Source organism: Schistocerca nitens, chromosome 2 (assembly GCF_023898315.1).
Source record: "Schistocerca nitens isolate TAMUIC-IGC-003100 chromosome 2, iqSchNite1.1, whole genome shotgun sequence".
Lineage (NCBI taxonomy): Eukaryota > Metazoa > Arthropoda > Insecta > Orthoptera > Acrididae > Schistocerca > Schistocerca nitens.
In genome coordinates this window covers 975031764-975058292 of record NC_064615.1, presented here as the reverse complement: position 1 = coordinate 975058292, position 26529 = coordinate 975031764, and the positions used below count along the sequence as shown (strand labels likewise).

Sequence of the window (26529 nt, the reverse complement as noted above, 5' to 3'; positions counted from 1 at the left end):
ACGGCATACAGACCAGAACAGCTACTTTAATTAACTCAGTGATTGGGTTGTAATTATTTCTCCGTACAAGGATTGTACTTTGGCTTTGAGATCCCAACACTGCGTCATCAAGTTCCACTTTTAATTCGTTCCCGATCCAAGCCCCTGGGGAAACTCGAGTCGTGCAGCGCCGCTCCGGTTGACAATACCGACAATCAATTGACCTGCTCGCCATCAGTTTTGCCACGCTGCACTCCGGTAGCGCCGGCGTCCACCCCTTTTCACGAAACCCCCCGCATCTGGCAGCCACGGGGGCTGCTGACTCGACGTCGTAATTGAAGCCCCGGCCGCTGACCGACGCCCGTCAACGCGCACAAATCGCAAATCCGCCGGCGACCCTCTCGGACAAACTGGCTCTGCCTATTCTTCCTACCGGGCGACGCCACATGCAGGCGAGGGGGCCCCGAACGAGTCCCGCGGGCCCATTTCTCCCATTGTCGGCGGCGATGCAAATGTCCGTAAGCCAGCGGCGTCCCGTCGGCGGCGTCAAGTGCGGCGCGGCCAATGGGCTCCACAAAGCGGGGAAGCACAAAGGGCGGCTGGGGGTGCGCGCGCAGGGCGGGGCTCCCGCCAGCCAATGGCGAGCCGCGCTGCGGCCGGCCACCCCGGGTCGCGCCGCCGCCGGGGCAGCCCCGGCCCCCGGCCCGCAGCCCCCGCAGTCAGTCAGTCAGTCACGCAGTCAGCCAGCAGGAGCAGGGCTCGGGCACCGCGAGATGCAGCAGCCGCAGCAGGAGTCGCCCCAGCCACTGGCCGCGATGCACCCCTTCGACCCCAGGGTGTCGCCCAAGATATCGCCCGGCGCCTCCAGTAAGTTATTTTCATCTTTCGTGCACTATTCCGTGTGTACTTGCTGGGTCACAGATGCATTAGAAACTGAAGTTAATGTTCGTCAACATTTATTTTTCATTTCGTTCTTAACCGTCTCTCTCGGCCATCGATAGACAACTTAGACTGTACAGGCAGTCGCAGTGTGCGATTTGTGCTTTTACCAGTGGGGGGGGGGGGGGGGGGGGAGGTGTCTTAGAGGGTTAGTATAATTATATATGTTACTAGCTTGGACCGTGGCGTTACCCATGGTTAAACAGTTATTTATAAATAGATGTTAATGCCGAAACTCACTATTTACGCGCATACACTATCAGAAAAGCCATCCCTTTTTATATCTTTAAAAGTACATTATAGGTAAAAATCTACATACAGGTATACGAGGGGAATTCAAAAACTAAAGGCACATTTGTGAAAAGCTGTACTTATTCTGATGACCGAAAACTGAAACATGCGCTATTTTTCCACGTAACCTCCCTGGACTTCAATGCAGTTTTCCCGACGTTTTACGAGTTTTTTTTTTTTTCATTTCATCAGAAAATACGTTTATCGGTTGCATCTGTAACCAATGACGTCTTCATCACTTTCAAATCTTCTTCCCTGTAGTGCTTCCGTTAAGGGTCCAAACATGTGAAAATCGCTTGGAGCCAGGTCTGGACTGTATGGTGGATGTTCCAGCACCTTGAATCACAACTCCTTTATTGCGTCGGCTGTCCGTTTGGCAGAATGTGGGCGAACGTTATCTTGCTGCGGGATGACACCTCTTCACAGTTTCCCACGACGTTTGGATCTGATTGCAGGTTTTAGTTTCGTACGCAACACATCACATCCGCCATACAATACAGGCATGGCTCTAAAGCCTCGTTTACGCTGGGGCGACGTCTTGCAACATTGTGGCATGCTACAGAAATGTGGCGTGCGTCATTTAGTTCTAAATGTTTTGAAATGCTTACCTACTACATAACACGTTTTAAAAATTAATAAGCAAACATATTAATAGTAAGACTGTATTAAAAACATTCAGTGTTGGGCTCCACAAATTTAAATTATATGTAAAGTTTTACTCCAGTGCGTGGGAAATAAACATCCCAGGTTGGGATGCATAAACTAAAACCAGAGGAGGGGATGGTCTGATGCAGAGGGGAGGAAATCCCCCCTATCCCCCCCTCCCCCTGCAAATCGCACACTGGACAGTCGACAAAACATCAGTGAGAGTTTCTACCTGTAAATTACGAAGATTATTATTTCCAAAGACGTGAAATTTAAAAATTGTGTATCCATACACAAACATTCAGTATATCCCCACACAATATTTCTTGTTTTATATCAGTGTCAATCTGCAACATTGCAGTCCGGTGTTTTTTGTGTCTCAGTGGAGCACTGAGTTAACGAATTTGTATCCATGTGTTTACAGACAAAGACATTCATCTGATCATTACAGAACATTACTTGTTTTGTACCCATGTCAAACCGCCGCAATCCATTTCCTCGTTTTTCATATAGATGCATGACATGTAAATGTCACATATTTATGGAAATGATGGCTTTACAGCTAGAAAATCTGGCTGATGTTGCGATGTCTGTGTTCAGTTTTAAGCACACTGGCGACCTAGACAGCTGAAACCCGGTTCAGGACAAAAAAATGATATATTATTGTCGAGCATTAATACTGTTATTTCAGTTTTCAATGTAGTTTTATCTAGTTCTTAACTTTTTTACTCGATTTCGGCCTCTGCTATAGGTTGCGAAAAAAGAACTTACGATTTGACTTGCGGTTTTCGCAATAATTTTTCGTTCGATCGGAGTGTTGTTGTTTCCGACACATAGCCACATTATCCAGTTTTCTTTTTCGGTTGCTTCTGGAGATGGGGATCAAAAATCTTGTTTCGAGACTTATCTCTCTCCAAAATTTCTTTTTCTACAACCTTTATTTCCTTCGAATCACTTTGCATTTCTTGAAACCATTTGCACCAGCCGACATGTTCAAAAATTCTCCTACATTGTTTATTATTACATTTTGTATTCTTGTGTTGCGCACCACAGTCTCGATCAATTTAATTAACGACGTCTTTGGTACCAGGTTGTTTTAAAATAGTAATGCATCTTAAGCACTGCTACATACTTTCGAGTGTTGATCAAGCTGAATACCATAATATGTGTGGATACAACTAACGAGGATAATATATCCACATTTGTTAAGCGCTTGAAAATAAAAAAATTCGAACTAGGCAATAGTGCAGTACTACTATTTTAAAGCAGACTGGTAGAAACGATGTCCTTTCTTAAATTTTACGTCTTTCGTTCCCCACTCGTGAGAACTGGGCTGACTGTCTTAGAACTTTCTTCCTTTCAGTCAAATATCCCAACAACCTGGAACTGCAGGTCCTGGGAAGCAGTACCTGCGAGAAGGTTTCTAGCTCCGGTTGATAACCGAAGCAATCCTCCCTAAAGTATTGGTCAGAACGGAGGGGTGGGAACTATTTTAATTTCTTCCTACGACAATGTTCTCCACAGTCCACGACAAAATTGATGTATGTGTTTGTGTGCGTGTGTGTCTGTGTACGATGTGAGATTACGAGCGCTGCATACTGCTCAAGCGTGTGGAACCCATATCACATAGGATATTTGACCGGTTCCGTTGATTAGCGGCAGAACTTCGCAGAAATGCTCCAAAGCCTAAACTGCAAGACGTTAGAAGAAAGATACCCAGTATCTTTTTCTTTTCGAATTCGCTATAGTTTTACATGGAAGAGGGGAGAATGAAGAATATACATCTTATCAATAAAAGTTCGTCGATCGTTTGTATTTAGATTTGTTTACGTTTTTGTAAATAGTTAAAAGACGTACTATACAAACAAAATGTAGCCTATTTCCCGTGAAACCTGTACTACAGCACTGACAGCGAAATCGTCTCGTTTTATCAGTCGAGTGACGGCATTGTTCTGGGACGACATTTCGACTGTTTGCATACGCTTCATCTTCGAGACAAAACATTAAATTCGTTTGTACGTGGCTTAGTACGAACCTATTAGAGCTATTGACACTGCGCGGAAATGAAATATCGCGTCGTTGTCGAGTCGGGCCATTCGAGGACGAAGTTCTCGATTCCAGCGTTTCCTCTCTGTTCCGGAGAACTGCTGTCCAGTATTCGAATAACATACCCCCGAACAAGACGGCCTCTTTCACGTTGCGAATAGACTTATGTCGCCATCACCAGGTTGATGGTTGTCACCGTAATAGCTGTTTCCTCGGTTGTGCATCCGTTTCCGTTTGTCTCCAGCGATTATATTTTTCACTGCATATTCTTCGAAATACAATAATGAATGAGAGTACGAAAGAGTATTTTTTTTACATATCAGCGGTTATTTATTTTTACGGTAAAATGTTATTCAACAAACTAAATGTAGAAATAGATGTGGTGTTGCTCCAGTTACGTAAAACTGCCTTGTTTAGAGGAAAACACAACAAGAAATCACTCATTGTGGGTGTAGGCACAGTAGATAAAGACCCTTGAACTTAACGAATACGTATGTCTTTCCAGGTGCGTGTTCGAATAATTTTGATTCTCGGCAACTGCATGGTCTTATTTTCCTCTAAAGAACATAGGTTTATCTAATTGAAGCAAAGACTTCGTCCAAAATGTCGATTTTGTGTATCATTGAATCACGAAACGATGTCCCGACAAACCGTAGTTTCTTCGCACCAGACGGAACATCTTTGCCACGCCACAGTAAGAGTGCTGAACGGCGAAGTCGTATTACGAGAGTTCGTCCGCTTTGCAAGAATAGCCTCGTTACTAAACAACTTGCAACGAAATTAGATAAAAAGCAAAAACAAAAATTTATCGTGGATCCCCGTGCTAAAACTGGAATCGCAAACAATAAACACTGCAAGTACCTGTCGGAAGAAGATTATATACAAAGTACCCCAAGAAAAAGAACTTTTGCTTTGCTCTTTGTGTTATCTACTTCCTAATTGTTAAATATGTTCAAAAAAGTTCTGCTTCCGTATTATAGTTGAATGTTCTCGTGGTCCATGTATTCTAAAAGGCACAAAATATCCTTTCGTGCACTGCTTCACGCTCTCGAGGAAAAACTTAACTTCCGACGTAACCATCGTAAGCAGCAAGAGAAACATACGCTAACAGAAGGACACATTTATCAACATAAATAACCACGGCAAGAATACGTGTAAAAATAACTTCAGATAGCGTCGGAAATGGATCAGAAGGCCATTTGACACCGCCGTCTCCTAGTTTCAAACAATTTTCAGAGAGAATCCCACATGGGATATGTATTTCTAGAACGGCAATAACTGATGTTTCGCTGCCGTTTGAATTATATGTTTTGAAGTGACATGTTCTGACGTGTCATTTACTGCAAATATATCGTTACTGCGTTGGAAAATTTCGAATCGTACCATCAGGACAAATCTGTTTCTACTCAGCTGATAATCGGAAATATTTAATCATCGATATTAGCACAGAAAGCCTACATTCGCAGCATATCGACCCTAGCGTTCATTGTTATTGTTTCGCCTTAAACTCTCCAGGCAATAACTAGTAGTGGTGCAGTAGTTACTTGCTAAAATAAAAAAATGAAACAAAAATCGGGAAACCGAAAAGTTAATTTCTCTGTAACAGATGTCAAAACTGCAGCAGTTCCGATCGTTTGCGACAACGCGCAGCTTATGGCTCAGTCATGCACTACACTAATGTGCACACATACGCTTGTCGTGAGGTAATGATACAGCATCCAAAAGACCCCCAAAATATTCAACTGGAAGGTGCACTTACTATTACAACCAACCCTTTTACCACGCTGCTCCTAAACGATTTTAATTTCACAGTAAACGTACGCCATGAGCCAGGATACTGTTCGTAACAAGGTGTTTCACATATTCTTAGGGAATCATAACGTCACACAATGAAAAGATGTTTTTTTATGCAACGCGACCAGAAATTTGCAATAGAAGGAGAAATTATTTCCTCTCATACTTAAAAACAGCGTCACTGAAATGAGTTACAGCGTTAATACTATGGTATATATTAATCCCTAGAACGCGTGAGCTGACTGCGTCAATAAGCAACACGTATCTAAAAAGAATAGTCCATTAGATAATACTGTCTGTTTAATGAATTGGCAATACAATATATAAACAAATAGAAGTTTCTATGGACGATCTTTTCTATCATGTAGCATTTAAGCTTAAGACAAGAAAAAGACATTCTACGTAATAGATCGTTATGCAGTTCTGTAGTGTCTGCATCTGTGTACGACGAAGGTTAAAGCAGAGCGGAGGATTACCACAGGGGAAGCGGGCGAGAACTTCGCACTGTAGGTCACCTATATTGCAACACCCTCTCGGTTACTCCTCTACCTCCAACAACTCGGCCAATCCATGCATTCATCATTTTCTCCCCTTCCATATTGATCATTTACGTTCCGCGTTCTTATGAAGGAAGCTGAGTCAGCTACGAGTTTCTGTTCAATTCGCAAACGCAAAATCAATAAGTTTATATCACACCTCGTGCTCTCAGCAGATGCTTTTGGCAACCTTCTGATACACTACCATCTGTCATACCATTTAGTGGTCCCACACACAGTGACGTTATGCGTTGGTCAGAATGCTGACTTAAATTCATTGCTTCAGTCCCTTCGAAGGAATCAACGTGTGCACTAGAAGAGAATGATGGAAAAAGGAAGGAAGTTTAAGGTTTATCGTGTAGTCAATGACAAAGTTGTTATAGACGGAGCGCAAGCTCAGGTTTGACGGTGTGGATCAACAAGCCTTGCAGAGGAACCATCGCATCACACGACGGGAATGATTTTAGGGAACACACGGAGGACTTAAATTCTGACTGTACAAAGTTCACTTAAAACTTGAATTACCTAAATACTAGTCCAGATATAGAATTTGTTACGTTAACAGAAATCGCTCTTTTCAACGACGAGCTATTAGCACCCAATGTCTGAAATGTTATTTCCTTACTTTCATCGGAACCAACCGTGAGACATGTCGGCTAAATCTTCGTTGAGGTCTTAGCATTATCTATGGGCAGTAATGCTGTGCACCGTACTGATATTTCGCAATCGGTCTTTGATCCACAATCCAACACTTTAGCTGTTTCTCACTTAAGCGTCTCCGCTTGCACTGATTAACAGTTATGGTGGAGGAGGAACCGTCAGCAAGCAAATTCATCGGGATATCCCAGCACTCACTCGAAGACATCAATGTTCCAAAAGTTTTTACAAAGATAAACGAGCGTCCGCCATGTTGGATTCCGTTAAGCAAACAATACTTTATCTCCCTTCATTTTGTCTTCACATTCACTATAAATCGCAACGAGTCGACTTGGCCACAATATCCAAACATTTCCATTATAGATATGGTTTATTATTGTACGAATAATTAAACGAGGTAAAAGAACTGCTGCTTCTGTTGTTCTGACCGCAGATAAAATACTTTTAACTTCATCTGTGGCTCGACAAAATAGGATAGGGGTAACAGAACACTTGTGCGATCTATTCTTGAGTAGTGCTCCAGTGTTCGGGATACTCACCAGATCAGATGGAAAGTAGACATCGAAGCAATTCAGAGGCGTGCTGTTAGATTTGTTACCGGTGGGTTCGACCGACACGCACGTGTTACGGTAACACTCCGCAAACTCAAATAGGAGTCGCTGAAGGGAAGACTATTTTCTTTTTCCGCAACTGTTCAGAAGTTTAGAGAACCGCCATTTGACACACTGCAGAATGATTTTACTGACACCGACGTGCATCTTGTGTAAAGAATGGGAAGACAAGTCAAATTAGGGCCCATAAAGAGATATATAAATAGTCGTTTTTCCGTCGCTCCATGCGCGACTGGAACAGGAAAGTCAACGATTAGCAATGGTAAAAGGCACTCTCCATTGTGGCCCGTGTGCTGCCTTTCTGTCTTTGTATATGGATTTAGTATGGAGAAAATACATTAATGTAGCGAGAGGAACGGGAAAAATGGTTTATAGGCCTCTAAAATATAAGACTGACAGGAAGTCAGAAACTGTTGACCTGCCTCTAGCGTCAGGTACGTTGTTTGCTTTATACGTAGCTAGTGAAGCAACGAGATCGCGCAATTTTAATGCCTTTGCCTTTGAATGTTCGTTGTATGACAACTGTTCGTCAGAATATCTTGACTGCTACCATCACGCTAAGTATAACGTAACTTTGAGGCGAAGTGACGAAAGTTTAATGCCCAACAGCGATCAGTAACTGGTTTGCATATAGTGTTTCATCTATGAAGTCTTCTGGTATCATGGGCGAAGAATGTGATAGGTTCTCCTTCCGTACGTGCTGTAATGCCGCCATTTGACAGCTTATAATTTAATGTGCGCAATGGAATCCATGATACAGAGCTTCTTGACAACACTATTATTAAGTTGTCGTGGCCTCCGCCAGAATAATACCTGTTTGCCCAAGACAAATGTTGATACGCCTTTGATGTGCTGTTTTACGGACGGCATAATCGGAAGGGAGTGCCGGTCGCCTGTGATGAATGCTTTAACCGCAGTGGGGTAGGTTTCGGCAGCGCGCGTATCGCTGGAGCTGGAGTCGACAACGCCGCTCTGGAGTCCGCCATGACGCAGCCGGCAAGCGCCCTCCATGTTGTCGGCGTGATTCACGCACAAGCGCGTCGCCCCAACAGCAAACCGCAGCCCGGCATCGATCCACGGGGAAGATTCACGACGCACAGCAGTGGTCGCTTCCGGATGGCCGACCAACGGTTCCGTGGGAACCGTTTGCAATTTTTGTGCTTCCACATTCGCCTACAACATCGGACAGAGGACCAACCCTTATCCAGCTAAAAAATAGAAAATGTAATATATATGCATACTCTCAATAATTCGAACTTCAAGGGACGTAACAAAAAGTTCGAATAACTGAGACTTCGAATCTACGGAAGATCGACTGATCAAGACAGAATCAGGAAAAAGTCGAAATACGAGCAGGCCCTAGGTCAAGAAATGGTATTCTACTTTCAACAACATAAGTATTTCTTTACAAAAGTAGGCAGAAAATAACAATCAGATCTCAAATTTAATTCTTTGCCTACTTGTTTTTATTTATTTAACAAACTAAATATAAAAGCATCCGAGAATGCATAAGAAAATTTCACTTTTATTCATTTTGCATGTTGAACAAAATCTTAAAAATGCTTAAAGTAGTAAATGAGTTTTGCTATTTGGGGAGCAAAATAACTTATGATGGTCGAAGATAAGAGGATATAAAATGTAGACTGGCAATGGCAAGGAAAGCGTTCCTGAAGAAGAGAAATTTGTTAACATCGAGTGTAGATTTAAGTGTTGGTTGGTTGGTTGTTTCGGGGAAGGAGACCAGACAGCGAGGTCATCGGTCTCATCGGATTAGGGAAGGACGGGGAAGGAAGTCGGCCGTGCCCTTTGAAAGGAACCATCCCGGCATTTGCCTGGAGCGATTTAGGGAAATCACGGAAAACCTAAATCAGGATGGCGGGACGCGGGATTGAACCGTCGTCCACCCGAATGCGAGTCCAGTGTCTAACCACTGCGCCACCTCGCTCGGTCTAAGTGTTAGGAAGTCGTTTCTGAAAGTATTTGTATGGAGTGTAGCCATGTATGGAAGTGAAACATGGACGATAAATAGTTTAGACAAGAAGAGAATAGAAGCTTTCGAAATGTGGTGCTACAGAAGAATGCTGAAAATTAGATGGGTAGATCACATAAATAATGAGGAGGTATTGAACAGAATTGGAGAGAAGAAGGGATCGGTTGGTAGGGCATATTCTGAGGCATCAAGGGATCACCAATTTAGTATTGGAGGGCAGCATGGAGGGTAAAAATCGTAGAGGGAGGCCAAGAGATGAATACAGTAAACAGATTCAGAAGGATGTATGTTGCAATAGGTACTGGGAAATGAAGGACCTTGCACGGGATAGAGTAGCATGGAGAGCTGCATCAAACCAGTCTCTGGACTGAAGACCATAAAAACAACGAAAAAATCTGTCAACATACGCATTTTTTCTTCCCAAAAACGGAGTTATATTTTTTTTATTAAATTAGCCTTATTTTCTATGCCAAGACCAACAGGGACACGTACACTATTTTATCAGTAGTATCTGGACACTTATTAGTGGACATTAATATGGGTGTGGCCACACTTCGCCTTTATGACGTCTTGAACTGTCCTGGGGGTATTCAATGAGGTGTCTGTGTCCGTGGAGGAATGGCAGTCAATTCTTTAAGATCGGAAACCATAGACAATGGTGTTGGGGAGTTGGGATCTGAAGCGAAGTCTGCGTTCTGACTCATCCCAAAGGTGTTCCACGTGGCTCACACCGGGAGTCTGGGCAGGCCAGTCCATTTCAGGAATGTTATTGCCCACAAACCGTTGACTCACATACACTGCTTTATGATAAGGTGCCGATAAAAACAGCCATCGTCTCCCAACGTAAGTCACGATACGCAGTACACAATCCAAAAAATGTTCAAATGTGTGTGAAGTCTTATGGGACTTAACTGCTAAGGTCATCAATCCCTAAGCTTACACACTACTTAACCTAAATTATCCTAAGGACAAACCCACACACCCATGCCCGAGGGAGGACTCGAACCTTCGCCGGGACCAGCCGCTCAGTCCATGACTGCAGCGCCTGAGACCGCTCGGCTAATCCCGCGCGGCGTACACAATCCTGTTAAAGGTGAAACTTGATAGGATTGGTAATAACTGCCAAATTAAAGGTTTATTAGCCCTTTTTCGGAAGGAAAATGAACTCGTAAAATCAGAAACTGACGTAAACGGATGTTGAAACTGTAATGCTTTTTGTCTAGTACAATGTGTGTGCCACCCAGAAATATGTACGTTTTACTAGGCCTTATGGCTTCAACATCCGTTTTTGTTAGTATGTGATTTTACTAGTCCATTTTCTTTCTGAAGAAGACGAATTTATATTTGTCGAAACTACAGTAAAGGGCTAATAAATCTTTAATTCTGCAACAGGATGGCTATTAGTTCCAATCCTATCAGGTTTCCAAGTGCACCGTTGCTGAAACGCAGCCATATTAAAAATTTTAACTGTAAAATGTGTTCATATCCTTCATCAGTTACCTGTTTATCAGGCACAATAAGGGGACGACACGGACATCCATAAGGTTCAGCGTGACTGATCAGTTCAAAACCGTAGTTTCCAGTCATCATCTGTGCGGTGGCGTCGCTATTTACAGTACGTCGAGTGTCGCTTATTATTGACTACGGAAATGTGCAGCTTATGAGGAGCTGCTCAGTCATTGTACCCATTCTTTGTAACTCCCTACGCACAATATTTGTGCTACCTAGCGTGCTGGTATTACTTTGAAACTCAATAGAGAGTGATTCCTTCCGCTGATTTCATGTTTTTCTTTATTTTTTATTTTTGTACATTCACCCTCCGCGGTGCTCAACGGTTCAAATGGTTCAAATGACTCTGAGCACTATGGGACTTAACATCTGAGGTCATCAGACCCCTAGAACTACTTAAACCTAACTAACCTAAGGACATCACACACATCCATGCCCGAGGCAGGATTCGAACCTGCGACCGGAGCAGTCGCGCGGCTCCAGACTCAAGCGCCTAGTACCGTTGGGCCACACCGGCCGGCCTGCTCGATGGTCCCTGGTCATCAGCACCTAAGGTCTACCTGGTCTTCTTTTGGCTGAGGCGGCTGTTCGCGTTTACAGTTCACAATCACATCACTAACGGTCGACTTGGGCAGCTTTAGAAGTGTTGAAATGTTGCTGACATTTTTTATTCGGGTAACATCCAATGGTTAGCTCACGTACGAAATCACTGAGCGCTCCCTAACGACCCATTCCGCAGTTACTGCCTCTGTGCTGACAACGCATATACTCACCGCCTCCTTTTATACTGGCGGGTCCGCTTATCGTGGTCAACTCCGCATTACGTGTCGGTGTCCGGTTACTTTGCTCAGAAGTGTTTATTTTTGACATTTGACATTTCAGTAAGCATTCTGCAAGACACCGAACCTCACCTCCCAGGTACGCTTGTTCCCTGAATACCCGACATTTTCAGCAACCTTCTCTTTACGCTTCAGGATTTTCTACTACGTTGATCACTGTTGACAGAACCCTGAAACTTTTCGCTACATCCTTTTCGCTCACCTCGCATTCCACGGCCTCAATAACCTGCTTAATTTCTCCAACGTCAAACAATCAAAGCTATACGGGATCCAGAAACGACTGTTGTGCCTCAAACATGACTCATTGTAGCTGTGCTTTGGATCAATAGCCGACGTCTAAAAACACGGTTTTTGGAGACTCATGCAGATGTACACTTCGCGTGTATCTTCTAAACACTCTGAAACCACGATTCAGATTTATTTTCCAATTATTCTCACATTGGGGGTATGATAATTTCTGATTGTGACACTGTTGGGCAATTAAACACTCATAAAAGTTTCTACAATCTTCAGAAAAACCTTATGTTGTCACCCATTGCTATTCATAGCGTTCGAAATAGCTTTTGTAATGGGCCTGATACAAAGATTTCACAACATTTTTGCAAGATTCAATTTGACGCCTTTTGGTTCGAAAAACAGGCACAACTTCCAGCGACTAGTTGCGGAGCAGATATCGAATTGAGACTGATAAAATTACTTTTCTATTCGTTGTTTATCTTCAAATTTTTACCTTATTGATGATCATCAGTTACCACACACGTTCTCAAAGAGACCAAAGGAGAATTCAGTCGGGATTAAGTTGTGTATGAGACTAGTCCTGCAGTCAAAACACGTTGTCAGAATCGACACAGGAATTCAGAGATGAGTCTGTCTCTGGGACTAATCCCGTAATTGTTAATTAAAATAAAACACACACTCGGGCTGTAAACGTGTGTCTTGAACGAGTATTTTATTCTCTCATGAGTTTATGCAGCTAATTGGCAAGGTTAGCGTGCAAAATTGCGTAATATCCCTTTAAGAAAATAGTAGCAGATGATGATAATAATAATAATAATTCGATTATTTTCTCCATCATAAATGGTCTGTTTGAAAACCTGCAGCTGTGAAGATAGGTGGATTTGTTTACATACAATTTTTTGCAACCAGTTACGATTTTCTTTTATTCATATTTTACACAACTCGTTTCGAGAAATGCACACTTGAAAATGGGAATCATTTCACGAAACGCGTCCTGTAAAATGGGAATAAAAGAAAATTGTGGCTGGTACCTCATAAGTTATTTATAAACAAACGAAATAGCAATACGCACTTGCAGTTTTCAGTTTCTGCATCACCTTACACAAGTAACAGTTCTTTTTAAATGTTCTGCATTATGCATTCACCTGTATTTCATTAATACTGATTTATGTTCTCCATAAACCTTTGCGTTGTAAACTTGAGGTACTGGTTCTCTGACATCAGCTGCTACTTTTCCGCATGATGCACTCAGAGCTAAATTTTATCTAATATCTGTACAAGTAGACTACACTGATCGTTAATGAATTCAGTAACCATGGATAAGAAATTGTGCTAACAGCTTCTATGTTTTCAGACCAGCTAACCAGAACAGTGAAATTGAATCCATACGTAGATAAAAATTAACTTCTTGCCGCCAATAAAGAAATTCTGCTTATTACTCTACATAGCTACATAATATACAAAAGAGAGAACGTTGTCTTGATAAATACTTTTTAGAGCTCTTGAAGATGACGTGGGTGTGTTCCATGTTTGTGAAGTTCGCCTAGGGCATGGGAACGTTTCATTCGAATTATGGCGTCGGTAAGAAGAACAAGGAGTTATTCTTCACTCCTACTCCGCTGGTATTATCAGGTTCACTGAGCGTTCCACATTTCCCAATGTTCAGTATAACATTGTTAGATAAATTACTCATTAAGGTATATTAGTATCTTTGCTTGACAGGCATGTCAGCTTCCAAATATTAACTTTCAATCCTATCATTTTGCCTTAGGCCTGACCGCGGCCATTACGGCTAACGGAACTTACTAATCTTTAATCAAAGAAGTCGTGGTTCTTCGCCTATCAAAATTATGTGTTCGCTGGCACATAAATCCATGAATTTTATCTATGTATATCTCAGAAATTTATTTTTATATTGGTTTCGTGCATAACATGGAGAGTTGATGTTCGAACTCTTGAAAAAATTGTGATGTCCACATCAATAAAAGTGACTTGTGACACCTCTTTGTCGTGGTTTATTTTGTAAAACTTTTAAAAAGATATTGTCAACCTTAGCATGAAAATTATTTATTTTTAATATCCGCAGTTGCTATTTCGATCTCCATCCATTTTTGTGCTGTAGCACATGTGAAAACTTAAAAATATTAGACATGCGGGCGTATATGTCATTATCACATGGCTAGTATTTTAAAGTTCTTCTGTGTGCTAAAGCAAGTAATCTTCTCAGTGTTCCATTTGAAGATGATAGCGGAAATTTCAGTTGTGTGTTTTAAAAACCAATTTTACCATTTAAGCTGACAACAAGATATTGAAAAAATTTTAATCGACTGCGGACGTCCCTCAAGGAAAAAATTCCGTCCCCAAAAGCTGTAACATGGCACTCCTCTCTGTCTGTACACCACTCTTTCTTCAACTGGCCGAACATATACACCTACATAAAACCAATAAAAAGACGAATCTCTGATAATGAAATACGTAGAGTAAGTGAGCTGCATTGAGGTGGTGTGGGCGGAAACGAAAAGTTTCGCTGGCGAACGATACAGCATAATATTTAATTAGAGTTCAGTTTCTGTCTGCTGGGCAATATGGTACGGAATTTAAGGGCTAGTCTCATCTTGGGAGTGGCCGGGGTTCAATTCCCCACAGGCGTCCCATAGTTTTCCTAAATTACTTCAGCTCCTGGCTGACGTCACCGCGAACAAAACCGCGACTGACTCATTTTCCGCTGTCTTAGCCGACAGAGCTGGTGCAACTTTAGTAATTTCTCTATGCTGTTAAATTACAGTTTTCCTCCTCTAGTTTCTCTACTGGTCCAGTGACTAAGCTTTTGAATTTCCATAGTATGTACAGATCTCGCAAGACGATGGTCTGAACGCATTTAAGGTTAAAGCGTCTCGTTCTCTCTACGTGGTACGAATCAAAGGTACAGGAAAAAAAGTCAGCAGCTTTTTTGGGCTAAAATTACGAAAAAATAGGTATTAAGGCTCTCGGAAATGGGCAGCAAATTTCCTTTCCTTTAGCTGTGCAGCAAAATCCTTAGATTATCACAGTCTCAAAGAATTTTTCATGTAGGTTAAGCTGGCATATTTGAAATGTTACCAAACTCAGCACAGTTTACGTTACTTCGTACACTTGTATTTTTGCTGCATTCTTTCGGAAGTTACAAAGGAGACTACCAATACAGCACCACACTGATGTTGGGGTTGTCGAGACGTTACCATTTCTTTCGTTTTAAAGCCAGATGTTCAGCCATCTTAGACGCATGGACGGCCTTAGCTTACTGAAGTCAGTCAAATGAAACAGAGGGAGAGATCCTAACTTCCATCTCCGTTTGTGATAGATAGAATAAAACGCTCAGCTTCACAGGTAACGGACTCTTGTAACGCCGAAACTGTAGTGAGATCAAACTGTCTAGAATCAATCGTGTCTAGTGACAGACCAGCCACTGAGCTGCTCTGAGCAGACAATGTTGGTGGTTACTGTCGTTAAATCTAACAAGGCGTTTGTAGAAAATAATAGTCGTATTAATGGGGAACACAGATAAAAATCTGGGAGAAATATTCTCGGCATATTATCATAACAAATAATGTCGCAATGATTCTTACACCAGGATAAGTAGGTAATAATTAGGGACACCCCTAGAGGAAGGAAAACCTCGAATACAAAGCTATCCTATATAGGCCCCGTCAAAATTGTGCTCATTTGAGACGCAGCATTAGTTCAGCCTGGACAGGTTTACCGCAAGGAGTCGACCAGTGTATCTTGACACCTGATGAAAATATTTATTCACATTCACGGAAACCACTGGAAACCTAAATCGCACTCGGAGCAGACGTAAAGTCCATTCCTCCCCAATTTTAAAATTCAAATGGCTCTGAGCACTATGGGACGTAACTTCTAAGGTCATCAGTCCCCTAGAACTTAGAACTACTTAAACCTAACTAACCTAAGGACATCACACACATCCATGCCCGAGGAAGGATTCGAACCTGTGACCTTAACGGTCGCGCGGTTCCGGACTGTAGCGCCTAGAACTGCTCGACCACTGCGGCCGGTCCCCAATATTAACTCAGTGTCATAACCACTACACCAAACTCGTTGCGTCAGAAAAAAAATTTCTTGAAGTGATTTGTTTGAAAGATAGTTTCACGGTGAAGCCTACTGTTGCCGGGAGATAACACAAACTTATCATTTAAACAAATACGGTAACTTATTTCGTCGGGAATGTTCATTGGTCGTTAACAGATTTTTATTATGCTGCACGCATAAATGCTTTTGGGGGCTGAACCCAAATAAATAGTACAGTGTTGAAGGAAAATTTAATAGGACGATTATATGACGTACAAGTAACTACGTATATTGTCTGAAACGAGGGGAAATTACATTTTCAGATTGCGTGTTCTAACACTACTTTAAACTGTGCATATATCATACTCCTGTATTTAGATGTCGTCTCTCCTATGTTACCACGCGGTAGAAAACTGTCAAAACCAATTTTTAAGGTAAAAAAGCACTTGCAGTACCGGCGTCTTTTCCGTTGGCTGCTGCAGTTAGTAATGGTTCGAGTGATCGGTGGTGAAGCGTCAAGTCATAAATTTTAGTATAGCATCACATTACTCCGTAATTTACTGTGCATCGTAAAAGGAGTTGGCTGCTATTTTGTTTCACACAAAATAATTTCAGCTGTGGTATTAGGTCCCACCCTAGGCACAACCTCGGGTATCGATCGTCACGTATTCGGAAAAAAATGATTGTGAATGTCAATAAACTGATATAAACAGGTGTTGGTGAAGTAGTAACTAGAAGGAAGAAAGTGGAACAAAAAAGAAACTTTGCAAATTGCTTCCATATTGTAAAGAAAAGTAATAACTTCGTACCTTCCACCAAAAGATATCATATTCAGCTATTCTCGTTGGCTAACGTGTAGATCATCAGACAGGCTACGAGCAAAGTTAACGAATTGGCAACAGTGGAATTGAATGGAAGAGTCGCAGACACCGTAAGTGTACTTTGCCGAAAAATTTTTCTTTTCTTTGTAAGAATTTAAAAACCAGCTTTCTTACAACAACTGCGTTAATAAATTTGGTTGGCTTTTCAGAAAAGTCGGTTATCTAACTGTATACGAGTTCACTGGAAAAGAAACAGAAAATCGAACCTTCTAACATCTCCGCAGTTTCAATCAAATCTGACATTTATTTACTAAGTCGTTGTTGGTTCAAGTTACATTTGGGTCTTGTTGGTGAATATACGAAAGAGTAGGGCCTAACACCTAAATTACCATATTTTAACCGCGGGACTGCTACGGTCGCAGGTTCGAATCCTGCCTCGGGCATGGGTGTGTGTGATGTCCTTAGGTTAGTTAGGTTTAAGTAGTTCTAAGTTCTAGGGGACTTATGACCTAAGATGTTGAGTCCCATAGTGCTCAGAGCCATTTTTGAACCATATTTTAAAGCCTTTGTATAAATTGTATCAGCCAGAACAGAAGTGTATACATACAATTTGCCAGTCGTCGAGCAAAGAGAGAATAAATACGTCTACGAGGCAAGGTCGACGACTCTGCAAGGAAATTTAGATCAGGAGTAAGTTTGTATAAAGGAAAATGCGCAAGGTCTGATAAGTTCTACGTGGGACAGACGAGACGCAGTTTCCATACTTCACTCAAGGAACTCACAGGTATAAATATCAAAACAGCGTTCGATACACACGCACATGCACACATCATACGAAACGCAAGGCCCAGCACTTGGACGTAACGCATACAGGCCCACTGAGTCGTTTCCTTAATCTACTGGAGGCACTTGTAATTTTCGCACATCACTTGAAGCAGTCACACAAACTGCTCAAAAAACAAAACAATTAACAGATGCATAGTTTGTTTGAACTTTCCAAAGACACTTCCAGAGGCACGTACCGCAACATACGCACTGAAAGGGTTGGCCGCTAAAACGTTTGCGCCAGCCGACGAGACCAGCCTAGGAGTGGAAGCAAACTGCTCGCTATGCGTAGCGAGCAACGGAAAATAACACCCTCTCTTGGAATGCTCGCAAAAAGAACCACCCGGTGTGCAAGACTGAAGACAATATGTTCGAGGTGCAAAAAAAATGGTTCAAATGGCTCTGAGCACTATGGGACTCAACATCTTAGGTCATAAGTCCCCTAGAACTTAGAACTACTTAAACCTAACTAACCTAAGGACATCACACACACCCATGCCCGAGGCAGGATTCGAACCTCCGACCGTAGCAGTCCCGCGGTTCCGGACTGCAGCGCCACAACCGCTAGACCACCGCGGCCGGCTGTTCGAGGTGCGAACTGCGGGAATCCCTTCCGTTGGATATCAGGTGCAGACACTGGCCAGAATTTTAGTTTGCCTTCGTAACTGTTTTGTTTCAACACAATGACTTTATCATTTTGCTGTACTACGTGTAGAGTGCGACACGCCCTATGAAACTTACCCTCTCCACTTTAAGGGCTCTACAAACGCACCGACCGACCGACCGACAAATTGGACGAGTTCAGACCTTTTGACCGACCGAACGGCGATCGTTCCTTGTCGGTACGTCGGGCGGCTAGGACAATTCAACAACCAACCCCAGCCACGAGGCCAAGAACTTATTACCTCTAGAACAGCCAAGGCAAATCCTAATGTTTGGATCTGTGTAAAACCATGCATGATCTCGTAGAACATTAATTCGGTGACTCGGTGAACTAAGGATAAACAAATGCCAACCGCCTGACAAATGTTCGTCTTTTCACACTGCTCACAGGATTAAATGCTGTTCTAATACACATGACAGTGTGCGAGACGGGCGAAACTTCAAGGACAGAGTTTCTGGAGAAATGGAAATGCGTTGTGGCTAGGGCCTCCCGGCCGGCAGACCGTTCGCCTGTCCGCAGCTCGTGGTCGTGCGGTAGCGTTCTCGCTTCCTACCCCCGGGTTCCCGGGTTCGATTCCCGGCGGGGTCAGGGATTTTCTCTGGCTCGTGGTGACTGGGTGTTGTGTGCTGTCCTTAGGTTAGTTAGGTTTAAGTAGTTTTAAGTTCTAGGGGACTGATGACCATAGATGTTAAGTCCCATAGTGCTCAGAACCATTTGAACCGTTCGCCTGGTCCAAATTTTTCGAGTTGACGCTACTTCGGTGACTTGCGTGTCGAAGGGGATGAAATGATGATGACTAGGACAACACAACACCCAGTCCCTGAGCGGAGAAAATGTCCGACCCAGCCAGGAATCGAACCCGGGCCGTTAGGTATGACATTCCGTCCCGCTGAACACTCAGCTACCAGGGGCGGACTCTGGAGAAATATATAGACTTCGTATGTTTTTGGCACGTGGTGCGAGGGGTACATCAATATACGAGTAGATGCAAGAAATGAAGCACTTTTTTTAATTGTTTTACGATTCCGTAATAGATCCATGTGGCACATAGACCGAATAAAAATCCTCTGCTCTTCTGTAGATCTGTTTTTAGAGTTTATTTCCGATACTTACCGGAAATGAAATCTAAAAACCGAAAAACTGAAATTAAATGGACGTCAGCTGATAAAATACACTTGCTTCATTCTTATAAGCCTTAAGAAAGTCCAGCCTATGGTTATAGGTTTGCTTATGGAGAGCAAAGTGGGTGACTTTTTATGGTTCTAACAGTCATTAAATGCTTCATTTTTTTAGGTATCTATGGTATCTATTACATGATGTGCAACACCACCATGCCTAGCCTTTCTTCTTCGAATTTTAAATTAGTTTCTTAAACTTACAGGTCCTCTTCTATGTTACATATACGATGGTAATCCGAAAAGTAAAGTCTCCTATTTTTTATAAGTACATAGATCTATTAATTTCTACAATGGTTTACATCAGTTTACAGCTTGAACATTTAGCTATTCTTCGACATAATCACCATTTATGTCGATGCATTTTTGTAGACGCTGTGGCAGTTTTTGTATGCCCATGTCATACTAGCTCGCCGGCATGCTGTTCAGAAAGTTATGAACCTCTTCTTTCACCTCGTCGTCGGAGCTGAATCGCTTTCCGGCCAAATGTTCTTTTAATCTATGGAACAGGTGATAGTCACTGGGCGCCAAGTCAGGACTATAGGGTGGGTGGGTGATTATGTTCCACTGAAACTGTTACAGGAGAGCAACGGTTTGCCGAGCGATGTGTGGGCGAGCGTTGTCATGGAGAATGTGTACGCCCTTGCTCAACATTCCTCTTCTCCGGTTTTGAATTGCCCGTTTGAGTTTTTCCAGACTCTCACGGTACCTGTCAGCGTTAACTGTTGTCCCAGCGATGCAGCTCCGACGACGAGACGAAAGAAGAGGTTCGCAACTTTCTGAACAGCATGGCGGCGAGATGGTATGACATGGGCATACAAAAACTGCCACAGCGTCTACAAAAATGCGTCGACAGAAATGGTGATTATGTTTTAAAAAATAGCTAAATGTTCAAGCTGTAAACTGATGTAAACCATTGTAAAAATAAACAGGTCTATGAACTTATAAAAAAATAGGAGACCTTACTTTTCGGATTACCCTCGTATAAATAAATTAATAGCGTTTACAATGACGTCGTTTGTTTTATTTAATTTGGTTTACTATGATGTATTTCCTCAGTCAGCTATAAATCACGTTGCTGGTTTCAGGATTCATTTTAGTTAATTGCTGTGGGGTACAATAGCACTGAATTTGAGGTCCACTTAAAATTCTCTCAGTTGCTAGAAATCGTAATGTAAGTAACAGCCTTTCCTCGAGGCTTACAACCTCTCTCAAGACTATATATTTATTTTTTTCGCTAAGAATAGTTTGATGATGTTCAGCAGCTCCGAAATAAATGATTCATCAACTCTTAGGTAATTAGTAAAATTTGGAAAATTATCAGCTCCTAATCGCTTGAGTAACAGAAATTTACCAAATTTCTTTCCTTGCATTGCCACTTCTTTGCTCAAAGCTTTCTTTCGGCATTTTTCTTCTGTTACCTCTAAAACAGTCAAGCCAAACCCCCATCTTTGTTTCTGTGTAAAACCAAGCGGTATCTCGTAGGACATTAACTTGGTGACTCGACAAGGCGGCGCTGTAATTACTCAGTGCAGTCGGGAGGGACGTGTCTAAGTTGGTCGGTCAGCCGATAAATTAGTACGTGTTTAGGGACCTTTGTAATTACTGACATTGTAATTTACGTACATTAAGGATTTGTTCAGGTTGCGCACAGCGTATAAAACTGACGGGTTGCTATGCACCGACAGTGGGTATTGTGTACTATACAGGACGATCCAGCTGCCACTCCAATTGCGTTTTATGGAACCCGCAACGCCTTCAAAAACCACGTGCGAGATTTTCATATTCTCTCGCTCGCTAAGCGAAAACTACTATTCCTGCAGGAAAAAACGAACATGACCTTCTGGTAGGAAATTTAAAGGAGTTAAATTTTGTATACTGATACGTTTTTGCTGGAGGCCACGGTTTTCGAGTTATTCAAGACGAACGCGTTTGAAGCTCACTTTTGTACGTTATTCTTAAATAATTCGAAAATTACGGCCTCTAGCGGAAACGTATCCCAGTACTAAATTAAATTGCATTCAATTTCCTACAAAAAGATCCTATTCATTTTCTTTTGTAGGACTAATAATTTACGCGTAGTGAGTGAGAGGATATGAAAATCATGTGTGAGGTATGCGAAGGCGTCGTGTGTTGCGTAAAACCCATAGCTGGGGGCAGGTGAATCAACCTGGATTTATATTTGTGTTTCATATTAACAATGTTAGATCAAATTTCGCATCTCTCTGTCTCTCGTGTTTTTTTTTTTACAGATCTGAGGACGTTCAATATTGGTAATCATTGTGAAGACGAATGTGGCGGTAGACTGCAATAAAAATCTTTTTCAAAAAATATTCGAATAAAATACGTGTACCTTTGGTGCCGCATTCATGAATGATCGTTCAACCGGTTAGAGTCGCGCTAATTGTAGCTCGTCGCGCGTGATAGCTTATAAAGAATGCGCCGTAGCGAGCCCTTCGCCAGAGGGCCGGATGCTCGGAGAACGCCAGACGGTAAGGCACCGCGAATAATCCGCCGGTGTGAGCTTCCGCCGCACCTGTAAGGCCCTATAGCTGTACCATATGCTGTGCGTGGGAATTCTGGGCCCGCGGTGGCATATGCGGGTGGACCGGAGCGCGCCATATGGCCGTGGCTGGTGCGATGTTCGCAGACTCCCCGTGTATCCATCCGCTGGTCCGTGACCCGCGCCCGTCTGGCGCTTCCGCGGCGATAGCCACTCCCACCCCACACAACCCCCCGACTGGCACTCTACAACTTGTTTAACAGCCGTAGAATAAAGTGGTACTGGGTTTCGATAACTTAGGGCTCGTTTGTGCTGCAGTATCCCTGCTAGTACGTAACCGCCATGACCTACTGGGTCTTACCCGGAGCATTTAGCCTGCAGAGTTACTGCTCGCTACGATCCTCGTCAGGCGAGGATATGAAGTTGCTTTGTGTTTGGAGCAGCGCCGTGCGTCCTGAAACTTTAGCTGCGGTTGCCTGCTTTAAGGTCGCTACATCGGCGCTATTTTTTAAAGGGCTGCTCCTCGTTTGCGCGATTTCTTGAACGCCTTACACCTACATCTACATCCATACACTGCAAACTACAGTAACTTTTATGGCAGAAGGTTCTTCCCATTGTACAACGTGCTAGGGTTTCTCCCGGTACATTTGATTATGGAGCGCGAGATGGTTAGCGTCTGTCTTCAGACGTCTGCCAGTTGACGTTTTTCAGCGTTTTCGTGATGCTCTGCCGTTGACCGTGGATCAAACGAAGCTGTGACTCTTCGTGCGACCCTTCTTTGTAAACGTTCAATGTCCGCTGATAGCCGGCCGCTGGTGGCCGAGCGGTTCTGGCGCTACAGTCTAGAACCGCGCGACCGCTACGGTCGCAGGTTCGAATCCTGCTTCGGGCATGGATGTTTGTGTTGTCCTTAGGTTAGTTAGGTTTAAGTAGTTCTAAGTTCTAGGGGACTTATGACCTCAGCAGTTGAGTCCCATAGTGCTCAGAACCATTTTGTCCGCTGATATTTTCATGCGGTATCCACCTTCTTGAGCAACAGGGTGCGTAACACGCGTGTTTTGTAAATAGTCTACTTCTTACAGTCACTCCATTTTTTCAGTATCGTATCAAGAAAATCGCCATACGCAGCCACTAATGATAAGTTGTGGGCTTAGGAAATAATTTCAAGACAGGTAGCTACAAGCGGCAATTTTCAACAGGCACCTGTTTCAACGTAATTACGCAAATAGCTGGTACCAATGTCATACAGATCACTACTGGATAAGTTTCAGAAATTTTCTTTCACGAATTATCATTTATAATCGGCAAAATATCAAGGCGAAAATCTGCATGCGAGCTCTAGTATACAGGGGAGACGTGCAGAAAACCTGACGAAGTGTTATCTCTGCCTACTTCTCTACCGCAGAAATTTCATTACTAGTACTGGCCCGAATCTTTATAAGTTGAACTATTTCTCGCTCGGTAATGTTGCGACTTATAGAAATGTCTGAAAAAGTGCTCCGGATAGTCCGCAGCTCGTGGTCGTGCGGTACCGTTCTTGCTTCCTACGCCCGGGTTCGATTCCCGGCGGGGTCAGGGATTTTCTATGCCTCGTGATGACTGGGTGTTGTGTGATGTCCTTAGGTTAGTTAGGTTTAAGTAGTTCTAAGTTCTAGGGGACTGATGACCATAGATGTTAAGTCCCATAGTGCTCAGAGCCATTTGAGCCATTTTTGCTCCGGATACTTTTTGAGCTGTTTTTACAACGGGTGAAAGTAGCTCCAGTGCGGACGTTCTGCATTCAAAGAATGGCGCCCTAGTATGGTACTCAGCAAGCTCGAAAACACTTGAGAAACACATCGTGATAGAGCAGCTTGTCCACCACAGAGGTGCACTCGTTAGGTCAGTGATTCCCTTAGCAGACTGGTTCTACTTAGGCCAGGTGAATGTTCACATAGGCATCACAAGTGGTTCATATGGCTCTAAGCACTATGGGAGTTAAGATCTGAGGTCATCAGTACCCTAGACTGGGGCGTGTTTGACTGTCGTTGTGATTATTCTGCGGAAAAAAACATACTGGTAGAAAAAACTGTTGTAAAAAACTATCGAGCTACAGGACTTCGGCACGAGTCTAGTTTATACTGAAAGAAATATTTTTATTTTGAAGCCAGAGAAAAATACCCGATTTCCTGGTGTTTGTACTTGGTGTGATCCCTGTAATAGCTTAATGACAAAAAATGATTCAGATGGTTCTGAGCACTATGGGACTTAACTTCTGAGGTCATCAGTCTCCTAGAACTTAGAACTTAAACCTAACTAACCTAAGGACATCACACACATCCATGCCCGAGGCAGGATTCGAACCTGCAACCGTAGCAGCAGCGTGGTTCCGGGCTGAACCGCCTAGAACCGCTCGGCCACAGCGGCCGGCTAGGCATCACAAAAAGGCAGTGTTATTTCATGAGCAAAGAGACTCGCGAAGTAACGAAAGCCCGCAGATGCGTAGAGAAATTCCTTAGACGCAATAAATTTGAGATATTACTTGCTCAATAGAATTTCTTAGCAAGGCTGTGTTGTAAGCAGTTTATATAACGTGCGGTCCCACAGCTTCGATGTAATTCGAAAAAAAAAAAAATAGTTGTTCGTTGTAGGCTGTAAAATTGATTTATTTGTTGTATTATTGGCCAGTTGTGCTGGAAAATGACTTCACAGTGGAAACTGGCCAATAGTGCAACAAATAAACGATAGCTTTCACAGTCTGCAACGGGCAATGTTTCCTTTTCTAGTGTGAATAAAACAGAAATTGCGCCATTTAATTTTTCTGTTTTTTTTTTCGGAAAAATCTGTGTGCCAGTTTCGTGTTACAAGTGACGATGCCCTTAGGAAGCAATATAGCTGGGCTAGTATGACAAATTGTAGCTATAAACCAAAACCGATTGCGCTTATCCTTTTTTTTTTTTTTTTTTTTTTTATGCCACAGTACGAACGCTGCGGAGTGTTTCCTGTGCGGCAGATACCGAGTCCTTCCGTCATCTTGTTCACATTGGTCAATTTATTGGCGACGAGAAATTGACACCGCAACAACACAGCATTTCCGTGAACTGAAGACGGGACGAACATTGGCATCAAAGACACAAACCGTATTCCACGGCCTGCCTTCTCTGAAATGCTGTCCGCCTCCCACCCTTCCCTTTATACTGCCACAGTCTGGGTATAGATGTTTCCCCTTCGAACCCATTATCCTTTGTGATGCGGCGGGGACGGGGATTTCCTGAAAGCGCACCGCGTGCTGTTGTTATGCCGCCGCCGGCTACTCCACGCGACACCGGACTCCCGGCGTTGCCACGGCGAAAGGCCGTGCCGCGGCGATTACAGCAGCGATAGCGCGTCGTGAGTCAGCAGCTCTTACCGGGCAGAACACTTCTTGGCTTTCTGCCGCGATTTCTGACACCAGCCGTGATAGTATAGTGGTTAGGACATTGCGTTGTGGCCGCAAGAACCCAGGTTCGAATCCTGGTCACGGCAAGCGGAAATTTTTTATGTCATGCGGCAGAAAGCAATGCTTACCGCCGATTCTGCATTGTTTTCATGTGCAGAGCGTAGTAGGATATAGAACAAAATTTGTACAGAAGAGGTCACCAATGTATTTAGAGGTATATGCAAAATTTTTCTATCGTACTGGCGCCAACTGTACAAAAGAGTGTATTGTAAATATGAATATTTTACAAAAATGTGTACACAGTATTTACAGAATACATTGTAGCTAACATATCGGTAAGTTAAAATGCAAGGCCCAATGTTTTCAGCCAATTCGCTACGGCACGGGTGGCTCTTTCTACATCTCGCAAACTTCCCCAATCTCCTCCCTGGACACTCCGTGGCCACGTTCTGGATGGTCTGTGGCACATTTATCACAGTACCAGAACAAGTTTTCAGTTTTTCGCCACTGATGAGGCCATGATCTACGTCTTCCACGATTTGTCCTAGTTCTGTTTATGGTACCCATTCGTTTCTTGGTAAATTAAAGCCTGGCCGATGTCTGCTTGAATTAAATTTAGGTAATCGGGATTTGCAGACGTCCGTTCTTCATCCCAGGTCTAATCAGTCCCGATAACATCATTTGATGAGTTTGTCACCAGTTTTCCATGAAGGGTACCTGGATTTAAATCTGGTTTTATCTGGCGACTGCAGTCCTGATGCAACGCCAGCCTAAGCTTACTGCGACATTTCTACCAGTCTCTTAGCAGAGTTGTTTGTCTTCGGGTATGAGGAAGATGCGTGTTGGATAGCAGTGACAAAAGAGTAGAAACGGAATGGTGGTTGTCCGTCTTTGGAACTGTAAAGATGCGGGCGAAGTATACTTCATCCAATTGCATTTTAATCGAATAACGACTTAGGTAGTTGTGATATCTTTCGACTGC

General features: G+C 43.0%; 1 protein-coding gene and 1 non-coding gene across 2 annotated transcripts in view; both read left to right on the top strand.

Moving 5' to 3' along the window:
* The first annotated feature begins 425 nt into the window (after nucleotides 1-425).
* The window catches only part of LOC126235482 (nuclear receptor subfamily 2 group E member 1), an 85272-nt gene continuing 59168 nt past the window's right edge, over nucleotides 426-26529 (top strand). Inside the window, exon 1 of the mRNA XM_049944203.1 lies at nucleotides 426-846. Coding sequence (XP_049800160.1) covers nucleotides 426-846 — 421 coding nt within the window. The remainder of the gene's footprint in view (nucleotides 847-26529) is intronic.
* Nucleotides 25562-25633, top strand: Trnah-gug (transfer RNA histidin (anticodon GUG)). The gene has a single exon. It is a non-coding gene; the product is annotated as a tRNA-His (tRNA).